Consider the following 24,138-nt stretch of genomic DNA (forward strand, 5'->3'; position numbering starts at 1 on the left):
CTCTCCCCTGCTCACACTGTCTCTCTCTCTCTCTCTCTCTCTCTCCTAGAAATCAATTAAAAAAATACTAAAAAAAAAAAAGATTAAAAAAAATTTTTTTTTAATGTTTGTTTATTTTTGAGAGAGAGAGCAAGTGAGCGAGCACGAGTAGGGGGAAGAGAGACAGAATCCAAAGCAGACTCCAGGCTCCTAGCTGTCAGCACCCAGCCAGATGCAGGGCTTGAACCCATGAACCGTGAGACCATGACCTTAGCCAAAGGCGGACGCTCAACTGATTGAGCCACCTGGCACCCCTCAGTGTACTTTTTTTTTTTTTTTCTTAAAATGTTTTATTTATTTCTAGGAGAGAGAGACAGCGTGAGTAGGGGAGGGTCAGAGAGAGAGGGAGACACAGACTCTGAAACAGGCTCCAGGCTCTGAGCTGGCAGTCAGCACAGAGCCCGACGCGGGGCCCGAACCCACGAACCGCGAGATCATGACCTAAGCGAAAGTCAGATGCTTAACCGACTAAGCCACCCGGGCGCCCCTCCCTCAGTGTACTTTTAAAATACATTCATCTCAACCTTAGTCCATCCTGACCACACATAAAATTCCTTTTCAAAGATTTCCCTTCATGAACCTTTTACAACTTTACCTTGCCTTCAGATTTTGTCCCAAGGCATTTCTCTCCAACCGGTCTCATACAGGACAAAATTACTTTCTTTTTACCTTCAACGAAAAGTACAATTCCATTCCATCTCTCTTTGTTAACGTATCTCCTAGTTTCCTACATACAGAGTTGCTTTCCTTATTTCCATCAGTCTTAAGTATACTTAACTGAATTTTAACTCCTAGAAACCTTAGTCTCCAATGAAAATTTAGTAACCAAACATAAACTATTCCATGAGTTCTCTAGAGGGCAAATTCATGGTCAGTTAAGCACAAAGCATGTTTTCCAATAGACACAAATAGCCTTAGTTTCTCTGCAATAAGAAGTTAAAAGCACAAACCTATGTTCAGTAATCAAAGTTTAGCACTCTATCCAATTTGGAAAAGAACTAGATGTCTAATTAATTTAATCTCATTTATTGTGCAAGCAAAACTTTAAAGTTTCAGGTTACCAAAGACTTTGAAAGCTATCTTAACAATTACCCATGAAACAGACAAAATCAACCGTCATTTTAAGTTATCTTTTTGCTCACAAATTGCAACAGAGATAACATGAACTTATTGGACCTTTAGTAAATCTTGGTAGAATAAAAATTTCATATTTAATGCTGATAACTCCAAAGACAGGTCTATCCTAATTAAACCAGCAAAACTTAAATTAGTTTAAACACTGAATTGTTTCCCCTGTGTCTACTTAAGAGAATGAGCATCACAGGGCGCCTGGGTTGGTTAGTGGGTTAAGTGTCCAACTTTGGCTCAGGTCATGATCTCATGTTTCATGGGTTGAGACCCCTTTGTCGGGCTCTGTGCCGACAGCTCAGAGCCTGGAGTGTGCTTTGGATTCTGTCTCTCCTTCTCTCTCTGTTCCTCCCCTGCATGCACTCTGTCTCTTTCTCTCAAAAATAATAAACATTAAAATTTTTTTTAAAAAAAGAGAGAAATAGTGTCCCCTTTGTCAGGGATGACCTGTGTTTCCTCCAACAACCTGTTCTATTAGGAGGAGGCCTGTTTAGACAGTTATCATCCAGTGTATCAGGAGGGAGTTTACTGGTCTGGTTACTGACCAGCCACGTTCTGTAAGGGGCTCTTGGGTCCAGGTAGAGCCATGAAGGCCTGGACCTAGGGTACTTCCATCCATTTGCCCTGTTTACTAAGGCAGTGTTATAGGAGACGAGTCCTTTTCTATATTTTGTAAGCCAGATTATTTCCAGTGGGTTAAAAAGCATCCCGAGAGAGGCCTTGGGGACTAAAGAGAAGCACCCCTGCTCCTCCTAGATGGCTAAGTAGAAAGAGAGAGGAGTAGAGAGAAGATCCATTACCCCTGTGAATTCCCCCGACTCTCGGGTGGTGTCCCATGTACAGGATATGTCAGAGGTTCCTGGCGTCAAAGCAACCCCAGGTGTACCTCGAACAAAATCACTGTGACCACCAAGCAACCAATTAAGGGCTCCTGAAGGAGGGTTGCTTGCGTCCGCCCGCTTCTGCATTGCATCCTAGGCTACAGATGGATGCCTGGCATTTGGACCGAGTTTGACTTGCTGAGAAGACCAAGAAGCCACCATTTTTTAACCCATGGAAGACACTGGTAAAGCTTTATAAGGGGGAATTACCCAATTTTGTAATTTAAGTAGTAGTTGATAGAGGACATTGATGGAAATTCATCATGATTTAAGCGACATTCCAACACATAGTCTTTATAGCCAGCCTCCCTAGGAAATGGTCCCTGGTCGGGTTTTAATTCAGTCGGGTACTGGTTTTGGCCAGCTCCCAATGTGGATCTCAAGGCCAGAAGCTGCTAGACCATAGATGTGGAGGGGATCATGTTAGACCAATGAGGAGGAACCCTCATACGGGAGTCTTAATGATTGGCAGCCTTCCTGGTGACTTAGGTGGCTGTCCTGTACCCAAGACAGACAACTTTGTATAAGGACAGGAATAAAGAGAGGGCATCAAGTTTCTGGGTCTTATCACCATTCCAGTCAGGGTACTAACTTACAGCCAAAAGGCAGGCTTTCTCCTCCCCATAGAGTAGCCACATGCTAGAGGATTGCAGCCTGAGCAGTCGACATGAAAGTGTTCAGTAAGACCATACTTTTCAGAAAGCCCCTGAAATGAGAGTAAAGGAGGAAAAGAGAAAGGACTCACCAAATTTGCACTGTAACGCAGAGTCCAGATCAAAAGACTCATCACCTCACATGCTGGGTACCTTATAATGAAGTTTTGGGGTCATGGTGGGGTGGTCCAGAGTCAACTGCCAAGAAAGAATTCTTAAAGACGTCTTTGGTACAAAAAGGTGATTTTATTAAAGCATGGGGACAGGACCCGTGGGCAGAAAGAGCTGTACTGTAAATGGGGGGGGGGGGGGTGCCCGGTTTGGGGGGGGAGGAGATAAAGTCACCAGGAAGTTTCCAAAGAGAGTTTTACATGCTAAAGACTTACTGCAGGCCTAGCTATTGTCAAGCTAAGGTTGTATTTCTCTCTAGGAAACCAATAACATTAAGACAGTAGGGAGTTCTTGGACTTCAGGCTATGATGGGATTGCCTTTTTCTGGTAAACTGGTGGGGACTCTTATCAGTTTAACCATTTGTTTCTTTTGTCCTTTGCCGTTTGGGGTAGCCTGGAGCGTCCAAGGAATATCATGTGTCCCCCATGGGGTCGGGTGGGGGGTGGTCAGTGCTGTTAGCCTACACTTTGCCCTCAGCTTGTCTCTCGCTCCCTCATCCAATCCTCTTTTTGGGATGAAGTTAGTTTTCCATTTCTTGACTTTGATGAGACTATCAGCTTTCTGTAGTTTTTTACTCCTCTCTTCACCCTCCTCCATTTCATTGTTAAATTATTTTTATAAATTACATATAAGCAAAATGGGACAATATAATCACTTTGTTGGGCAATTTTTTTTTTGATTTCTGAGAGAGAGACAGACACACACAGACACCATGAGCAGGGAAGGGGCAGAGAGAGGGAGACACAGAATCTGAAGCAGGCTCCAGACTCGAGCTGGCTATCAGCACAGAGCCCGATGCAGGGCTCAACCCATAAACTGTGAGACCATGACCTGAGCAGAAGTTGGATGCTTAACTGACTGAGCCACCCAGGCGCCCCAAGGGCAATTTTTTTTTTCGTGAAGTATGAAACATTTCATTTTCCCCACTATTTAGTTAGTAGAGGGGAATTTTTTTTTTTTTTTTTTAATCATGGCTAGTTAAAGAAGAGCAGGGAAATATTTAGAGACATTGGACACAGTAAGGAAAAATTCTTAGGGAGAAAGATAAGGACAGTGATGTGGGAGAGAAAATCAAAGAGATGAAGGGAGAGCCAGAGTCTCACTTTGTTGCTTTGTGTTATCATTTTCTAATTGATTTCCTAGCTTTCCTCCGTTCTCTGACCCTCAAGATAAGTAGCATCTTTTCTTCTATTACAGAATCTCTCTCTGCCCATAATCTTATCTCTACTTTCATTAAGTTCCTGGGTACCTGCAAGTGGAACACCCTCATTTTTCTGTTCTACATGTCAGAATCCCTTTCCTTGTTTTTTTCCTTCTGATGTTTTTCTCTTTTGTTTCTTTTCTCTATTTGCTGTGAAGTAAGTGACCACTGGAGGTGGGCAGGAGGGTGGAACAGATGAGTTGCAGTTTGGGGGGAATAAAGAAAAAACTTATATTTTCAACTGTTTTTTCATTTTTGGTAGCTGGAAGTGCGTGAAGACCCCAGCAGCAATAAGGATCTGAAGGTTCAGTGTGATGAGGAAGAACTGAGGATTTATCAGCTAAACATTCAGATCCGGGAAGTTTTTGCAAATCGTTTCACTCAGATGTTTGCAGATTATGAGGTGTTTGTCATTCAGCCCAGCCAAGATAAGGAATCTTGGTTTACCAACAGGGAGCAGATGCAAAACTTTGATAAAGTGAGTAATCCTGTTGGGAAGGTGGTGAGAAATGAGAATATGCCAGATCCTCTTGAAGATTTAACTGAAGATGAGTTTTTCTTTCATTGTATATATGCTGGAAACAAGATAGCTCTCTTAGGTTAAGGTGCCTGTGCAGGTTGAACATCAAGATTCTGGAAAGATTGGTTGCCACAGTAGGTTACCTGAGTAAGTTTGGGGTAGTACGTCAAAATTTCAGGATATCTGAAATTATATGAATGTTAAAAAAAAAATGAAGAGGGGCGCCTGGGTGGCTTAGTTGGTTAAGCGTCCGACTTTCGCTTGGGTCATGATCTCACGGTTCGTGGGTTCGGGCCCCGCGTCGGGCTCTGTGCTGGCAGCCAGCTCAGAGCCTGGAGCCTGTTTCAGTCTGTGACTCCTTCTCTCTCTGACCCTCCCCTGCTCACGCTGTGTCTCTCTCTCTCTCTCCTAGAAATAAATAAAAAACAAAACAAAACAAAAAAAAAGAGATTTTGCTGTTTGCTTTTCATAAAGACCTAGGAAACTTGAGAGAAAATATAACATACTGGATCCCTTCGGTGTGTTGCCTTTGCTGGTCAAGGCTCTCAATGACTGTGTGTTTCTTTTTGGTCCAACCAGGCATCTTTTCTGTCAGACCAGCCTGAGCCATATCTGCCCTTCCTCTCAAGATTCCTAGAGACCCAGATGTTTGCTTCTTTCATTGACAACAAAATCATGTGTCATGATGATGATGATAAAGATCCTGTGCTCCGTGTATTTGATTCTCGAGTAGACAAAATCAGGCTGTTGAATGTTCGGACACCTACTCTCCGTACATCCATGTACCAGAAGTGTACCACTGTGGATGAAGCAGGTGAGGCCTTCTTGTTGCTGTTACTCTTGGATTATGTCACTAGAGTGTCCCTGTTTCTAAACATGCCAACTTCTTTTCCGCTTTCTGCTTTTGCATAAATTAGTTCCATTGCCTGAAATGCTTTTCCCTTTTGTTTTGCCTAGCAAACATCTCCTTTAACACTGTGTCAGTTACGGGGCACCTGGCTTAGTCGGTTAAGCGTCAGACTTTGGCTCAGGTCATGATCTCACAGTTCATGGGTTCGAGCTCCGTGTCAGGCTCTGTGCTGACAGCTCAGAGCCTGGAGCCTGTCTTCGGATTCTGTGTTTCCCTCTCTCTCTGACCCTCCCCTGTTCATGCTCTCTCGCTCACGCACGCTCTCTCCCTCTCTCTCTCTCTCTCTCTCTCAGAAATAAATAAAACATTAAAACAAAACAAAACAAACAAAAAAACCCACTGTGTCAGTTAGGAATGGGTCCTGTAGTAATAGAGAATTTAATCAGCTTTGGGTTCGACAGGTAGGGGTTATTTTTCCAAATTAGCAAGAAGTGCAGAATTGGTGGTTTTTGGTGTTGGCTCAGTTGCTTAACAATGTAATTAAGAACTGAGATTCTATTTTTTTTTACACAGTTATCCATAGCATATTGACTTTTATATTCATACTTGATGCTTTATGGTTACAAGAGGCTTTTTATGTTCACATTCAGGGCAAGAAGAGGGGAAGGTTAATGCCAGCGGTATTTTCCCTCTTGTATCAAAAGCAAAAGCTTTCCCAGAAATGCCCAACAACTTCTGTTGTCTCATAAGTCACAGCCATGTTATATGACCATCTTTAAGTGCAAGGGAGGCTGTGAAAGTGAGTATTGAACTGGGTGTAATATTACCCTGAATGATCTCAGGGCTCTATTACTAAGAAAGAAGGGGTGAATGAGTTGTGATTAGGCACTAGACAGTGTTTGCCACAAAAACTAACATGAAATGTCTCTCCCTCTGTGGACCCTTCCCTGAGGACCTCAGGCTGCGTCAGTGGATTCCCCCTCTGTGCTCCTGTGGTGCTTTGTTGTTGCCTCTTCTCTATAATCTCTGTTCCCTTGAGCTATTATTAGTAACAGTTTAAGAGCAGAGACTGCTTACTCATTTTCTTGCCCCTAATCTGCTAGCACATATAGATATTAAAAGTTGTTTGCTTCAAGCATGATTGAAAAGACCTTTTTGTTCACAGAGTCCCTATCTAGATCAGTTTAGCTAGAAAATAGTTTCATTTGAGGTATCAGATTAAGTAGTGTGTTCACTTCTTTGTGGGTTGTTCAGTGTCTTTGTAGCCTTTTTGTGTATTTTGTTCATTCGCTTACCAAAATGTATAGTACCTCTATTACATGTTCAACATATCGTAAGTGCTCAGCAAATATTTACTGAGTGAATGAATGTGCCAAGCATTTTTCTAGGTTTTGAAGATAAAACTGGTGACAATTTGGACAAACTCCTGCCTTCATCAACCTTACATTCTCTAGACTTCTGTCTTTACCTTTTAGCTCTTGGTCCAAGCCTTTCATTAAGATGACAGTCCTCTTGGCTAATGAGGACATGTTGCCTGTGCAAGTGGACTACTTTAACACAATCATCCTTGCCTCCTGAAATACATCAGGCTTCATATTCCTGAACCCTGCCTAAGGTTTTGGCCCTGGGAAGCTTGACAGATTTTTATAGGAATGTGGGTTTGGAGAAACATCTTTCAGGTCATCAGCTTACATCAGGACTTCCCAATCTTCATGTTTTGCTACCTTTGAAAATGATAGTATTTGTATATGACTCACTGGAATAAAGGGTGGAGTTTGCTTATAGTTAGAGGCTATAAAGCTAAATGCTCTAGTCACTTGAGGCCTTGCCCATCTGCCACAAGTGTTTAGACAATCAGTTCTTAGTCCCTCTCTGATCCATTTGTTGAACACCAAACACTGAAGCATGCTGATTTGAATTACCCTGGTCTCAGTTGTGACCAGGACTTGTGTCTGTTCTCATGGGATATGGAAGGAGGATCAGCTAACCCTCTTTCATACGATTCATTTCAGTAAAATTGGTGTCACAAACCCTTCGGCAGCTCTATGCTCTGCTCCTAGGAATAATGGAAATATCTTGGGTATGCCCCAGAGAGATGATGTACTCCAAATATTCTAAACTTTTAAAAAACTGTTTATTTACTTTTGAGAGAGAGAAGGAGAAAGAGAGAGAGAGACACAGAGGTGTGAGCAGGCAAGGGGCAGAGAGAGGGAGACACAGAATCGGAAGCAGGCTCCAGGCTCTGAGCTATCAACACAGAGCCCAACACGGGACTTGAACACGGACTGTGAGATCATGACCTGAGCTGAAGTCAGACACTTAACCGACTGAGCCACCCAGGTGCTCCTGTACTCCAGACATTCTAGAGCAGGGTTCTTGCCACTGGACTGAGATCTCTAGCCTGGAGGACTAGTTCAGTCACCTCACCCCATTTTATACTTAAGCTTCTTGAAGCAGGCTGATTGGAAAATGGTAAACACATAAATAAAGAGATCTTTTTGGAGATCCTTTAAAATGCTACATTTAAAAGAGATCTTGGGGGCCGCCTGGGTGGCTTAGTCGGTTAAGCGTCCGGCTTTCGCTTAGGTCATGATCTCGCAGTTCGTGGGTTCGNATCTTGGGGCACCTGGCTGGCTGGCTCAGTCAGCTGAGTATCTGATTATCTGATTTTGGCTCAGGTCATGATCTCACAGTTCATGAGTTCAAGTCCCACATCAGGCTTGCTGCTGTCAGCCTGTCAGCATGGAACCTGCTTTGAATCATCTGTCCCCCTCTCTGTGTCCCTCCCCTGTTTGCACTGTCCCAAAAATAAGTAAATATTTAATGGGGGGGCAGGGGAAGATGGTAAAGCATCATTGAGACTCTCAGCTTTTCTTGTCCCTGAAACACAGCTAGATCAGCACCAAACCATTTTGCATACCTAGGAAATTGATCTGAGTATTATCACAACAATCTGCATAACTTGAGCCACAGAACTCGGCAGGTACCCGATATAGAGAGGTGAACTGGGGGAGAGAAAAGCCTTGGAGGGTAGGAACCTGTTTTTGCAGAGAGAGGACAGAGAAAGAGCAAGGGGGAGAGTATGACGAATTGGGATCATGCAAGCAAAGCACTCTCCTGAAAGTAGCTGGAGAGAAAGAGAGAGAAAGAGTGAAATCACTTGCAGAGGATTGAACAAGAAATCTGTTCTCCAGAACCATTGAGAGGGAGAAAGGAGAAAGTTTCAATACTGTTAGGATTTTATAAATAGTGGAGGCGGAGAGTCTGAAGTTCGGGAGCTCAGTGCCTGGCAATGCTCTGGTGAGGAATCAGGGTGAATCCCCAGGAGCAGGCAGTGGAGTCTGAGGGTCCATTTGCTATAGTAAAAGAAGTGGTTCCCATGTGTGGAGAGCATTTGGCCTCCACTCGTTAGGCAAAGATCCCAGTGGACGTCAGAGAGCAGTCACATTTGCTGGTATTGGGGCAAAGACACCAGAGTATAGTGAAACCTTGTGCCAGCTGTGTGTTGTGATTTGCCATAATCTCTGAACTTCTGTTCCTGTGCAATTGCATGAACGTTCTCTGGGGCAACCCGGCACCCAGCCATTGCTAAGTGAGAGTCTCCCCCAGAGAATTGGTGAGGGTCCAAGCTGCAGGGGTCTCTGAAATGAGGGGTTTGAAATGCAACCCCATCTGAGATAACTCTGGAGGGAAGGAAGTGCTGTCAGCCTGCCAGGCTGGACAGAGGCCTGCATGAGACAAAGGAAGGGTATGTGATCATAGGTTGGTGAGGGTGCAGAATTCCTGTGGCAGGGACTAGGGAGCTGGGTGAAGCCATTCCATCTCTCAGGTGCATGCAAGTGCACACGCGCCACACTGATCAACCCCAGTAAGGTAAGCAGCGCCATCTAGTGGAGAACGGAGCCATTACACCACGCTCTGCCCAACTGCACTCTCTAAGCACATCCCCTAGAAGACCAGCACAAGTCTCTCTGCCTGTTTGGTGTCTGGACTATACAGTGCTTCATAGTTTGAGTTCTAGAGGAAATTGGATATAACTTCATTTGGGTTTTATTCTGTTTGCTGGTTCATTTATTCATGTTTGTTTTGTTTTTTGCTTGTCTTTAAGTTTTTCGTAGTTGTTTTCTTAGATACAGAAAGAAAAATTCATTGTTTTCTTTTTTAAAAATTAAAAAAATTATTGTATTTTTAATTGAAAATGTTTTTGTTCTATTTCATTTTAGTCTGTATTATATAATTTTTTTAATTTTTAAATATTTTCTTACCTTTTCCCCCTTTCTTTTCTTTTTTTCTCTATTCTATCAGGCTTCTTTCAACAGGTAGACCAAAATATACTTAGGATCTAGCATTCTTTATTTGATTTTTTGTTTTGTTTTTAATTTTTTAATTTTAATTTTTAATTTTACTAAGTTTTTTCTACCTCTAAAATGATAAAATGAAGTAATTCACCTCTAAAAAAAAGAACAGAAAGAAATGACATCCAGAGGCTTAATCAACACAGATATGTCTGAACTAGAATTTAAAACCACAATAATAAGAATACTGCTTGGGGTTGAAAAAAGCATAGAATCCCTTTCTGCAGAGATAAAAGAAGTAAAATCGTCAGGACAAAATTAAAAATGCCGTAACTGAGATGCAATCTCAAATGAATGCCACGACGGCAAGGATGGATGAAGCAGAGCAGCAAATCAGTGATATAAAAGACAAAATTATGAAGAATAATGAAACAAAAAGGGAAACAAGCCAAAAGAGCATGATACAAGACTTAGAGAACACAGTGACACATTAAAAAGGAAAAACAGCTGAATTATAGGAGTCCCAGAATATAAACAGAGAGAAAAAGGGCAGAAGGTTTATGTGAGAAAATTATAGTGCAAAACTTTCCTAATCTGGGGAGAGATACAGACATCAAAATTCAAGAAGCACAGAGAACTCCCATTAGAATCAACATATACCCAGGGTGCCTGAGTGGCTCAGTCGGTTAAGTGCCCGGCTTCAGCTCAGGTCATGATCTCGCACTTCGTGGGTTCGAGCCCCATGTCGGGCTCTGTGCTGACAGCTAGCTCAGAGCCTGGAGCCTGTTTCAGATTCTGTGTCTCCCTCTTTCTCTGACCCTCCCCTGGTCATGGTGTCTCTCTCTCTCAGAAATAAATAAAACATTAAAAAATAAAAACAAACAAACAAATACCCACTGTGATCAAGGCATATCATAGTCGAATTCACAGAATACACAGACAAGGAAAGAATTAAGAAAGCAGCAAGGGATAAAAAGTCCTTAACTATAAGGGAAGACAGATCAGGTTCGCAGCAGACCTATGCACAGAAATTTGGCAGGTCAAAAAGGAGTGGCAGGGTGTATTCAGTGTGCTGAATTGGAAAAATATGCAGCCAAGAATTCTTTATCCAGCAAGGCTGTCATTCAAAATAGAAAGAGAGATAAAGAGTTTCTCAGACAAACAAAAACTAAAGGAGTTCATGACCATTAAACTAGCCCTGTGAGGAATTTTAAGGGGAATTCTCTGAGTGGAGAAAAGAAACAAAACAAAAAGACCAAAAAGCAACAAAGACTAGAAAGGACCAGAGAACATCACCAGAAACTCCAATTCTACAGGCAACACAGTGGCACTAAATTCAAATCTTTCAGTACCCACTTTAAATGTCAATGAGCTAAATGCTCCAATCATAAGACTAGGGCATCAGAATTTATATGCTGCTGACAAAAGACCCATTTTAGACTTAAAGACACCTGCAGATTGAAAGTAAGGGATTGGAGAACTATCTATCATAATGGTCACCAAAAGAAAGCCAGAGCAGCCATTCTTATATCAGGCAAGCTAGCTTTTAAAATAAAGACTGTAACAAGGGATGAAGAAGGACATAATTAAGGGGTCTATCCACCAAGAAGATCTAACACTTGTAAACATTTATGCCCCCAGTGTGGAAGCACCCAAATATATAAATCAGTTAATCACAAACATAAAGAAACTCATTGACAATAATACCATAATAGTAGGGGATGTCAACACCCCACTTACAGCAATGGACAGATCATTTAAACAGAAAATCATCAAGGAAACAATGGCTTTGAATGACACACTGGACCAGATGGACTTAAGATACTTTCAGAACATTTCATCCTAAGGCAGCAGAATACACATTCTTCTTGAGTGGACATGGGACATTTTCCAGAATAGATCACATACTGGGACACAAATCAGCCCTCAACAAGTAAAAAAAAAATTGAGATCATACATTGCATATTGTCAGACCCCAACACTATGAAACTCAAAATCAATCAGGAAAAAATTTGGAAAGACCCTGAATACTTGGAGATTAAAGAGCATCCTAATAAAGAATGAATGGGTCAGCCAAGAAATTAAAGAGGAAATTAGAAAGTACATGGAAACCAATGAAAATGAAAACACAACAGCCCAAAACCTCTGGGATGCAGCAAAGATAGTCATAAGAGGGAAGTGTATAGCAATCCAGGCCTTCCTAGAGAAGGAAGAAAGGTCTCAAATACACAACCTAATCTTATACCTAAAAGAGCTGCAAAAAGAACAGCAAATAAAGCCCAAAACTTACAGCATGGAAATAATGAAGATTAGAGCAGAAATCAATGATATAGAAAAAAAGTAAACACAACAGAAAAGATCAATGAAACCAGGAACTGGTTTTTTGAAAGAGTTAATAGAATTGATAAACCCCTATGTAGATTGGTCAAAAAGAAAAAGGGAAGGACCCAAGTAAATAAAACACAAACAAAAGAGGAGAGATCACAACCAACACCACAGAAATAAAAACAGAAGAGAATATTATTAGCGATTATATGCCAACAGATTAAGCAATCTGGAAGAAATGGACAAATTCCTAGAAACATAAATCACCAAAACTGAAACAAGAAGAAATAGGAATGTTGAGCAGACCCATAACCAGTAAAGAAATTGAATCAGTAATTTAAAAATCTCCATACAAAATAAATAAATAAATAAATAAATAAAAAATAAAAATAAAAATCTCCATACAGAGTCCAGGGTTAGATGGCTTTCCAAGGGAATTTTACCAAACACTTAAGAAAGAGTTAACGTCTATTCTTTTGAAGCTGTTCCAAAAAATAGAAATGGAAGGAAAACCAATATTACGTTGATTCCAAAATGAGATAAAGACCCTACTATAAAGGAGAACTACAGACCAATTTCCCTGATGAACATGGATACAAAACTTCTCAACAAGTTACTAGCAAACTGGCTCCAACAATACATTAAAAAAGAATTATTCATCACGATCAAATAGGATTTATTCCTGGGATGCAGGGCTGGTTCAATATCCGCAAATCAGTCAATGTGATACATCTCATTAATAAAAAAGAAAGGATAAGAACCACATGATCCTCTTAATAGATGTAGAAAAATCATTTGACAAAATACAGCGCCCTTTCTTGATAAAAACTTACAAGAAAGTAGGGATAGAAGGATCATATCTCAAGATCCTAAAAGCTGTATACTCATGACCCACCAATAATATCATCCTCAATGGGGAAAAATTAGAGCCTTCCCCTTAAGGTCAGGAACATGACAAGAATGTGCACTCTCGCCACTGTTACTTAACATAGTATTGGAAATCCTAGCCTCAGCAGTCAGACAACACAAAGAAGTAAAAGGCATCCACATCAGCAGAGAAGTCAGACTTTCACTCTTTGAAGATGAGATGATACTCTATATGGAAAACCCAAAAGATTCCACCAAAAAAAACCTGCTAGAATCCATGAATTCAGCAAAGTGGCAGGATATAAAATCAATGTACATAAATTGATTGCATTTCTATACACCATTAATAAAGCAGCAGAAAAAGAAAGCAAGAAATTAATTCCATTTACAATTGCATCAAAAACCATGAAATACCTAGAATAAACTTAACCAAAAAAGGTGAAAAATCTATACACTGGAAGCTACAGAAAGCTTGTGAAAGAAATTGAAGAAGACAAAAAAATGAAAAAACATTCTATGCTCATGGATAGGAAGAACAAATGTTGTTAAAATGTCAATATTACCCAAAGCAATCTATATATTCAATTCAGTTCCTATCAAAATAACACCAGCATTCTTTACAGAAGTAGAACAAACAATCCGAAATTTGTACGCAACCAGAAAAGACCCCGAATAGCCAAAGCTGTCCTGAAAATGAAAACCAAAGCTGGAGGCATCACAATTCCAGACTTTAAGTTGTATTACAAAGCTGTAATCATCAAGACAGTATACTGCTGGCACAAAAACAGACACATAAATTAGTGGAACAGAATAGAGAACCCAGAAATGGACCCACAAACCTATGGCCAGCTAATCTTGGACAAAGGAGGAAAGAATGTCCAATGGAAAAAGTCTCTTCAGCAAATGGTGTTGGGAAAACTGGACAGTGACATGCAGAAGAAGGAACCTGGACCACTTTCTTACACCACACACATACCTCAAAATGGATAGAAGACCTAAATGTAAGACAAGAAGCCATCAAAATCCTAGAGTAGAAAACAGGAAACAACCTCTTTGACCTCACCCACAGCAACATCTTACTTGACATGTCTGTGGAAGCAAGGGAAACAAAATAAAAAATGAACTATTGGGACCTCATCAAGAGAAAAGCTTCTGCACTGCAAAGGAAGTAATCAGCAAAACTAAAAGGCAACCGATGGAATAGAAGATATTTGCAAATGACATAGGGTAAAGGGTTAGTATCCAAGATCTATAAAGAACTTATCAAATTGAACACCCAAAAACCAAATAATCCAGTGAGGAAATGCTCAAAAGACATGAATAGACACTTCTCCAAAGAAGACATCCAGATGGCTAACTGACACATGAAAAAATGCTCAACATCACTCATCAGTAAAATACAAATCAAAACCCCAATGAGATACCATACTTGTCAGAATGGCTAAAATTAACAACTCAGGCAACAACAGATGTTGGTAAGGATGCGGAGAAAGAGGAACCCTTTACACTGCTGGTGGGAATGCAAACTGGTGCAGCCATTCTGGAAAACAGTATGGAGTTTTCTCAAAAAATTAAAAATAAAACTACCCTACAACCCAGCAATTTTACTACTAGGTATTTATCCAGAGGATACAGGAATGCTCTTTTGAAGGAGCCCATGTACCCCAGTGTTTATAGTAGCACTGTCAACAATAGCCAAAGTATGGAAAGAGCCTAAATTAATGTCCATTGACAGATGAATGGATAAAGATGTGGTTTATATGTACAATGGGATTCTACTTGGCGATTATAAAGAATGAAATCTTGCTATTTGTAACAATGTGGATGGAACTAGAGTGTGTTAATCTAAGAGAAATTAGAGAAAGAGAAATAATCATATGACTACTCATATGTGGTACTTAGGATATAAAATAGAAGGGAAGCAAAAATAATATAAAAACAGAGGGAGATAAACCATAAGAGACTCTTAAATACAGAGAACAGACCGATTTTTTCCCTCTATATTTCTTTCCAGAAGTTTTATATTTTCAGTCTTTATTGGGTCTATGATCCATTTCTTGTTGTTGTTATTGTTTTTAAGTTTATTCATTTTGAGAGAGAGAACATGAGCAGGGGACAGGCAGAGACAGAGGGAGAGAGAGGATCCCAAGCAGGCTCCAAGCCCTCAGCATGGAGCCCAGTGTGGGGCCTAATCACACGAACTGGGAGATCATGACCTGAGCCAAAATCAAGAGTTGAACACAACCAACTGACCCACCCATGCCACCCTAATAATCTACTTCAAGTTAATTATTTTAGATAGTGTAAGCTAAGGATCCAAGTTCATTTTTTCCATTTTTCATCTTTTTAATTGAAATTTCATTGAATCTATAGACCAATTTAGGGAGAATTGACACCTTACATTATTGAGCTTCTGATCCATGAACACGGCATACCTCTCCATTTATTTAGACCTTCTTTAGTTCCTCTCAAAAAGTGTTATACAGTTTTTGTGTGCAAGTTTTGCATATCTTTTGTCAGATCTATCTTTTAAGTATATCATTTTGGGGGTGTTATTTTAAATGGTATTGTAAAACTTTAATTTCTGGTTGTTCTTTGCAAATATATAGAAATACAGTAGAGTTTTGTATATTGATGTATGCCCTGCAACCATACCATACTTATTTCTAATTGCTTTCTGTACATTCTAGCCAATTTTCTACATAGATAATATTGCCTGCAAATAATGATAGTTTTACTTTTTCCTTTCCAATCCAGATGCCTTTTTATTTCTTTATCTTGTCTTATTGCACTGACTAGAACCTTTTCTACAGTGTCAGATAGATGGTGGTAATGGGCAGTGTTGTCTTACTCCTGATTTGGGGGGAAAGCATTCCCCATTAAGTATGATGTTAGCTGTAGGTTTTTCAAGGGGTATCTTTTATTGGTTGGTGTTTGCTTTGTTACTAGTTTGCTGAGAGTTTTTATCAGAAGTGGATGTTGTATTTTGTCAGATGCTTTTTGTGCACCTTTTGGGGGTAATTATATGGTTATTAGATTGGGGTTTTTTAATTTGTTGAATGATATGCATTGAGTTTTGAATATGTAAATCAACTTACATTCCTGAGAGAAACTGTATTTGGTCATGACATATTATCCTTTTTGTATATTATTAGATTTACCAAAATTTTGTTTAGAATTTTTGTATTTTTGTTCTTGGTCTGATTTGGTATCAGGATAATGCTGGCTTCCAAGAATAAGTTGAGAACTATTGTTTTTCTTCTCTTTAGTTTCTTGGATTATTTCTTCTTTAGATATTTGGCAGAATTCATCAGTGAAGTCATCTGGACCTGGAGTTTTCTTCTGAGAAGGCTTTATAAAGCTATTCCTTCCTTCCTTCCTTCCTTCCTTCATTCATTCATTCATTCATTCATGGACAGAGAGCACAAGCAGAGGAGGGGCAGAGAGAGGGAGAGAGAGAATCCCAAGCCCCCCAATGTGGGGCTTGATCTCACAAAATGTGAGATCTGCCCTGAGTTGAAATCAAGAGTTGAATGCTCAACCAACTGAGCCACCCAGGTGCCCCAAGACTTTTTTTAATGTTTATTTATTTATTTTGAGAGAAAGATAGGGAGGAGNCCCAAGCCCCCCAATGTGGGGCTTGATCTCACAAAATGTGAGATCTGCCCTGAGTTGAAATCAAGAGTTGAATGCTCAACCAACTGAGCCACCCAGGTGCCCCAAGACTTTTTTTAATGTTTATTTATTTATTTTGAGAGAAAGATAGGGAGGAGCAGAGAGAGAAGAAGAGAGAGAATCCTGAGCAGGCTCTGTGATGCTCAACAGACTAGCCACTCAGATACCCTAAGATTTTTTTAAAAATGTTTATTTATTTTGAGAGAGATAGAGAGGGAGGGGCAGAAAGAGAGGGAGAGAATCCTGAACAGGTTATGTGCTGTCAGGGCAGAGCCCAAGGACTTGATCTCATGAACCGTGAGATCATGACCTGAGCTGAAATCAAGAGTTGGACCNCCCCCAATGTGGGGCTTGATCTCACAAAATGTGAGATCTGCCCTGAGTTGAAATCAAGAGTTGAATGCTCAACCAACTGAGCCACCCAGGTGCCCCAAGACTTTTTTTAATGTTTATTTATTTATTTTGAGAGAAAGATAGGGAGGAGCAGAGAGAGAAGAAGAGAGAGAATCCTGAGCAGGCTCTGTGATGCTCAACAGACTAGCCACTCAGATACCCTAAGATTTTTTTAAAAATGTTTATTTATTTTGAGAGAGATAGAGAGGGAGGGGCAGAAAGAGAGGGAGAGAATCCTGAACAGGTTATGTGCTGTCAGGGCAGAGCCCAAGGACTTGATCTCATGAACCGTGAGATCATGACCTGAGCTGAAATCAAGAGTTGGACCCTTGGGTGCCTGGGTGGCTCAGTTGGTTAAGCCTCCAACTTCAGCTCAGGTCATGATCTTGCAGTTTGTGGGTTTGAACCCCACATTGGGGGCTCTCTGCTGTCAGCACAGAGCCCACTTTGGATCCTCTGTCTCCCTCTTTTTCTCCCTACCCTGCTTATGTGCTCTTTCACCTCTCCCAAATAAATATTAAAAAAAAAATTTTTTTTAGAGAGTTGGATGCTTAATCGACAGCCACCCAGGCACCTGTGGGAAGGTTTTAAACTACAGATTCAGAGGTGCCTGGCTGACTCATTCAGTAGAATAAGCAACTTTTAATCTCAGGGTTGTGAGTTCAGGTCCCATAATGGGTGTCAAACCTACTTAAAAAAAAAATAAAAGGTAAACTACAAATTCAATTTTATTTATTTATTTATTTATTTATTTTTACAAATTCAATTTTAAAAATAGATACAGGGCTATTCAGATTATTTTTTTCTTGAGTGAGCTTTTGCAGTTTATATTTTTCCAGGAGTTTCTCCATTTAACTTATTATTTTTTTTTTTAATATTTTTATTTATTTCTAGGAGAGACAGAGAGACAGCGTGAGCAGGGGAGGGTCAGAGAGAGAGGGAGACACAGAATCCGAAACAGGCTCCAGGCTCTGAGCTGGCAGTCAGCACAGAGCCCGACGCGGGGCTCGAACCCACGAACCGCGAGATCATGACCTAAGCGAAAGTCGGACGCTTAACCGACTAAGCCACCCAGGCGCCCCTCCATTTAACTTATTGTTATATTTGTTGACATTAAATTATTTGTGATATTCTCTTATTAATATATATAGAATTTGTAGCAGTGTCACCTCTCTCATTCCTGATACTGTTAATTTGTGTCTTTTTCATTTTATGCTACTTAGTCTGACTTTTTAAATTAGTTTTACTGATCTGAAAGAACCATTGTTTGGATTTATTAATTTTCTCTCTCTGCTGTTTCACTGACTTTACTCTGGTCTTTATTGTTTCCTTTCTTGTATTTACTTGTATATGGATTTAATTTCCATATCTTTTTCTGGTTTCTTAAGGTAGAAGCTGAGGTCATTAGTTTGAGACTTTTCTTTTCTAAAATAGACATTTCTTGTAAATCTCCTTTCAAGTAATATTTTAATTACATATTCTGATAGTTTGTGTTTTCATATTTATTCAGTTTCAAACTTTATTTCTCTTTTGGTTTCTTTTTTGACCCATGAGTTATATAGAAGCATGCTGTTTAGTTTCAAGATGATATTATTGATTATTGTGGTTAGAGGGCATAATTGTATGATTCATATTATCTTAAATATTGAAACCTATTTTATGGTTCAGAATATGGTATATTTAAAAAATATTTGGCTTATTTCTTGTTGTTGTTCTCATTCAGAGAAAGCAATCGAACTGCGTCTGGCAAAAATTGACCATACTGCGATTCACCCCCATTTACTTGACATGAAGATTGGACAAGGGAAATATGAGCCAGGCTTTTTCCCTAAGTTGCAGTCTGATGTGCTTTCCACTGGGCCAGCCAGCAACAAGTGAGTCAACCCCAGGGATTCCCCGATCCAGCTCCCTAACCACCGTGATGAGGGTTATCCCATATCTGGGCCTGAGCTTGTAGAAGATCCCTGGAATTTTGTAAAGCAAATATGGAGATGACCCAGACCATCCAGGTTGTTCACTTATTTGAACAATAATACAGGTGACAGTTGAATTAGCTCCTGTCTCTACTCTGCAAATTGGGATAGCTTCACATGCCCAGAAGCTATAAAAAGCCAGGCTACAGATAGGTTGCACTCATCTCTTTACTAAATCCCATTCCACACCTAGCTAGCTAGCATTGTATCTTTAATAAGTGGTGGTTGAAATATTTGGAATCTGAACTGAAAGTTAGATACCTTAGTGGGGTTGCTCTTTTTAAGTTACTTTTGGAGATGAGTGTGTCAAAGCCCAGACAGAGGAGTATAGTTTTGGGTCTGCATGTGATGTTTTTGTACGTGTTTTAAGAGAGATATGCCTTTTTTCCCTGGGGAGTTTTCTCTTTCTTCCCCAGTCACTGAGCTCTCAGCTACTTTTCCTCAAGGTGTCTGAGCCATCTCTGGTGACTGTTAGGTAGTTTCCCCGTGCCCAGCATTATCCCCTCGACATTCAGGTTCTCTCTTATCAGTATCTTGACCCTACTTTCTTAGTGTGATGTTCATAATTGCCTGCTTGGATTCTATCAGGTGGACAAAAAGGAATGCCCCTGCTCAGTGGAGGCGGAAAGATAGGCAGAAGCAGCACACAGAACACCTGCGTTTAGATAATGACCAGAGAGAGGTAAGACATCTTAAGAGTGACAAGCAATGGCTCTTGACTATTCTACACTTTACTTCTCTTTCCCATTTCCATGGCCTCTGATCTGATTCAAATGTCTTAGTAGTGACCTCTCCCCATAAAGAAGGATTAATACTGGGGTTAGTTCCTGATACCTGATACTGGGCCTTGGTTATGACAAATCCAGGATGTAGGATGCTTTGCAAGTGACAGCTAGTAGGTCCTCTCTCTGAACCAGGCCCTGTTTGCAGCCCTATCAGGAATGATGTCTGGCCTTAAAAAGAAAGCTTTTCACTGTCCTTTCAGTACTCAGTCACACACGATGCTCCCAGGGGAGTGTGACAGGAAACTCAGAAGAAAGGAGTCTGAAATTTGGAAGAATTTCTCTTAAAATTTGTGAGATTGTGTGTGTGTGTGTGTAATATGGCAGTAAAAAAGTTAATTCTGTTAGAGTGAGAAGGAAGAAAAGTTGAACTTGGGTTTATGCTGTGAATTTCTGAAACTGGGGAGTGGAAGACTTGTCTTCCTTTTTTTGTGTATCTTAATTTAAAACAGATAATCTTTAAAAAAATTTTTTGTAATGTTTATTCATTTTTTGAGAGAGAAAGTATATGAGTGGGGGAGAGGCAGAGAGAGAGGGAGACACAGAATCTGAAGCAGGCTCCAGGCTGTGAGCTGTTAGCGTAGAGAACAATGTGGGGCTAGAACTCACAAACCAAGATCATGACCTGAGCCAAAGTCAGACGCTTAACTGAGCCACTCAGGCACCCCTAAAACCAATAATCTTGACTTTTTTCCTTAGAGGAACAAAAGAGGAATGTTATCATTAGGTGCCTGGGGATTGGGTGTTCCTGAATTGACCTCCTGAGTTTACCAGCTGAGTTTCTCAGCTCTGCTATAACTCGTTCTCAGTGAAGTTTCTACTTCTAAACCTCAGGATGGAGACCTTGCCTTACTTAGTTGCAGAGAAGTTATAAAAATGGAGCTTCACCTTCAGAAGCCTATTTCAGGAACTTCTCTTTGAGGAAAGAACCTACAATTTGCATTTTATACATTTAAAACCTATTAAAGCATATTATTTTCATATGTGTCTGACACCTCAGTGAATTGGAAAATAAATACAATTTTGTCTTTGCTTTTTTTTTTTTTTAAAGGAATAAATTAGAATCGTAAGATATGGCCATGAATTTTTTTAAATGTATATTTTTGAGGGAAAGTGAGTTGGGGAAGGGTAGAGAGTGAGAGACAGAATCCCAAGCAGGCTCAGTGTTGTCAGTGTGGGGCCTGATGTGGGGCTTGAACTCACAAACTGTGAGACTATGACTTGAGCTGAAATCAAGTGTTGGATGCTTAATTGACAGTCACCCAGACATCCCTGGTTATGAGTTTTTAACTGCTGATTTATAGGATCTGATAGTGCTTAGAGTTTTTTTTTTTAATTTTAATGTTTATTTATTTATTTTGGGTGAGGGGAGGGGCAGAAAGAAACAGGGAGAGAGAGAGAGAGAGAGAGAGAGAGAGAAGAGAGAATCCCAAGCAGGCTCTGCACTTGGCAGCACAGAGCCTAGCGCAGGGCTGGATCTCACAAACTGAGATCATGGCCTGAGCTGAAATCAAGAGTCAGGTGCTTAAATGACTGAGCCTGTGCTTAGAAGTTTTGTTTTTGTGAGGGTGGATAAGGAGTGTTGGGTATTGGTGTTATTTTAGAAGTGTCCGCTGTGTCTTCCATCTCTCCTCCATATTCTTTCAGCAGTGTTTATTGAGCATGTTTACTTGGTCCAATCATTGTAGTAAGCACTTTGAAATATAAAGATGAGAAGGAGATAGGCTTGTCCTCGGGGAGGACCAGTTTATTAGGGAACAAAGTCAGATACACAAATAACTTTAGTAGAATAGTCTTTTGGAAGGACCCTGTGAGAGGCACATCAGTATTTGATCACTGATTAGAGAAAGCAGAGGTGAGTTCTACCTGGGGTAATATTCAAACAAGACTGATGGAGCCATCATCTCTTTAAGCCTGGGAAGACAATAGGATTTTGAGAGACAAAAGAAGAGCATTCAGATGGAAAAAATGCAGGATCAAACTCTTGGTAGTGGTAGTTGTCCTGTAATGGAGGCTGCAGGCTGAATATTTTGAAGTAAGGAAGTACAGGAGGTAGGTAACAAACTAGGAAGCAGGTAGTCCAGGTGAGAGAATTGAAGCCTAACCTTGGGGGTTGGTAGTAGGAGCAGATTGAGGGACCAGAACATAGAATGGACACATTTGTACTAGTGGAATAAAGTCTAGGGTAAAAATATTGGTTGTAAACTTGCGATACTGAAAGGATGTTAGTGTGCAGCTCACTGAATTACTGTAGGTTCCATGTTAAAATAAATAGTGGGGCATCTGGGTGGCTCAGCTGGTTAAGTGTTGGGCTCTTGATTTCAGCTCAGGTCATGATCTCATTGTGCATGAGTTTGAGCCCTGTGTTGTGCTCTGCGCTGGCAGTGTAGAGCTACTTGGGATTTTCTCTTTCTTCTTCTCTCTCTCTGCACCTTCCCTGTTCTCTCTCTCTCAAAATAAATAAATAAACTTAAAAAAAAAACAGTATATGGAGAATCACCAGCACATTGTAGAAAAGCGGAAAATGCAGTTGTTATTTTAAATGTGCAGTCTTCTTTTTCAGGCTCTGATTTAGCAAGGCTATACTTTATGATAGTAAGGGTAGATACCTTTAATATGGGCAGAGGAGTTAAATTCCTCACAGCTTTTTGGGGAAAATGATTTTCTGAGTAGTGCTCTGAAATTTGGGTGGGTTTGTATATTGAGCTATACATGTTGCAGCCATCTGTTAGCTCTGTGTAACCGTGTGTTTTTTTTACCTCCTCTATCATTAAAGCAAAGGTAATTACAGTACTCATAGAATACCTTACATCAGAGAAAACAGAACTCATCATATTGTCTCTTTTTCTCTTTGCTGCAAGAGTTGCATTTTAAACTTACCACTCCCAACTCTGAGCATAGGAGTGATAATAAGAAAGTACAGGTGATAATAGCACCCTCTTCAGGCTCTCATTAGTACTGGTCACCTGTGGTTTGTGTGCGTGGACACAAAGAGCTTTTGATTTTTCCGTTTGCTGTAGAAGTACATCCAGGAAGCCAGAAATATGGGCAGCACCATCCGCCAGCCTAAATTGTCCAACCTCTCCCCATCAGTGATTGCTCAAACCAACTGGAAGTTTGTAGAGGGCCTGCTGAAGGAGTGCCGCAACAAGGTGAGCCATCGTTGCATGTGTATGTGTGCTGTTTCCCTTAGTCACCAAGGAGAGACCACATCTTGGCTCTGACCACTCTTTCTTGGCTTTAAAAATATTGTTAATATAATGGGATAGTACTGATGTTATGATCCTGTAAACTTGGAATTAGGTGTATTTGTTTTAAATAAATACACCATTAATGGAGAGCAAGCACACTTTGATATTAACGTATATTTTCTTTAAAACTGAGAGATAGATATAGTTTTCTATTTTAGACATCTTAACTTTATTTATATGAAATTCTTATAGTTGAATTGTCTTCAACAGATTAGTCTTACACACATGAAAATGTTTTTGCCTCTGTTTTAATTTGATAGCAGTGGTCTTATTATCTAGACGTAAGAATTTACTTAATGCCTACGATGTGTCAGTCCAAAGTGTTGTTCACGTTAAGCTTCTTGTTGGGATGTCTTTCTCAATTCTACAGACAGTAATTTTTTAAAACTTTTTCTAGGTATATTTGATATACAAAAAAATTACACACATATTTTAATGTATACACTTTGACAAGTATGGACATATGCATATACCCATGATAATATCAACCACAATCAAGATGCTAAATGTATCTATCGCTTCCAAAAATTTCCATGTGTTAGTTTTTGGTTTTTGTTTGTTTCTTTGGGTAACTACGCTTAACATGAAATCTATTCCCTTAACATATTATAATGTGCACAATAATCTATTGTTAATAATAGGTACTGTGTTAAAAAAAAAAAAAGATACATAGGTAAATGGAACAGAATAGAAAGCCCAGGAATAAACCCATGACTATGTGGTTAAGTAATCTTTGACAAAGGAGGCATGATATTATGCAATGGGAAGAAGTCTCTTCAACAAATGGTATTGGGAAAATTGGACAGCTACATGCTAAAGAATGAAACTAGACCACTTTCTTAAACTATATACAAAAATAAACTCAAAATGGATTAAGCATCAAAATGTGAAACGTGAAACCATAAAAATCCTAGAAGACAGCACAGGCAGAAATTTTCCTGACATTGGCCTTGGCAACATCTTTCTAGATATATCTCTTGAGGCAAGAGAAACAAAACCAAAAATAAACTATTAGGACTACATCAAAATAAAAAGCTTCTGCACAACAAAGGAAACAGTTAACAAAACTGAAAGGTAACATACTGAATGGGAGAAGATAATTTGCAAATGACATAACTGATCTAGAATATATA

General features: G+C 39.9%; 1 protein-coding gene across 1 annotated transcript in view; it reads left to right on the top strand.

Moving 5' to 3' along the window:
• The window catches only part of DENND5A (DENN domain containing 5A), a 72,387-nt gene that overhangs the window by 25,684 nt on the left and 22,565 nt on the right, over window positions 1–24,138 (top strand). Inside the window, exons 5-9 of the mRNA XM_077769141.1 lie at window positions 4,337–4,552; window positions 5,174–5,408; window positions 18,723–18,873; window positions 19,561–19,654; window positions 22,775–22,906. Coding sequence (XP_077625267.1) covers window positions 4,337–4,552; window positions 5,174–5,408; window positions 18,723–18,873; window positions 19,561–19,654; window positions 22,775–22,906 — 828 coding nt within the window. The remainder of the gene's footprint in view (window positions 1–4,336; window positions 4,553–5,173; window positions 5,409–18,722; window positions 18,874–19,560; window positions 19,655–22,774; window positions 22,907–24,138) is intronic.

The sequence above is a fragment of the Crocuta crocuta genome, unplaced genomic scaffold, assembly GCF_008692635.1.
Source record: "Crocuta crocuta isolate KB4526 unplaced genomic scaffold, BGI_CrCroc_1.0 scaffold255, whole genome shotgun sequence".
Taxonomy (NCBI): domain Eukaryota; kingdom Metazoa; phylum Chordata; class Mammalia; order Carnivora; family Hyaenidae; genus Crocuta; species Crocuta crocuta.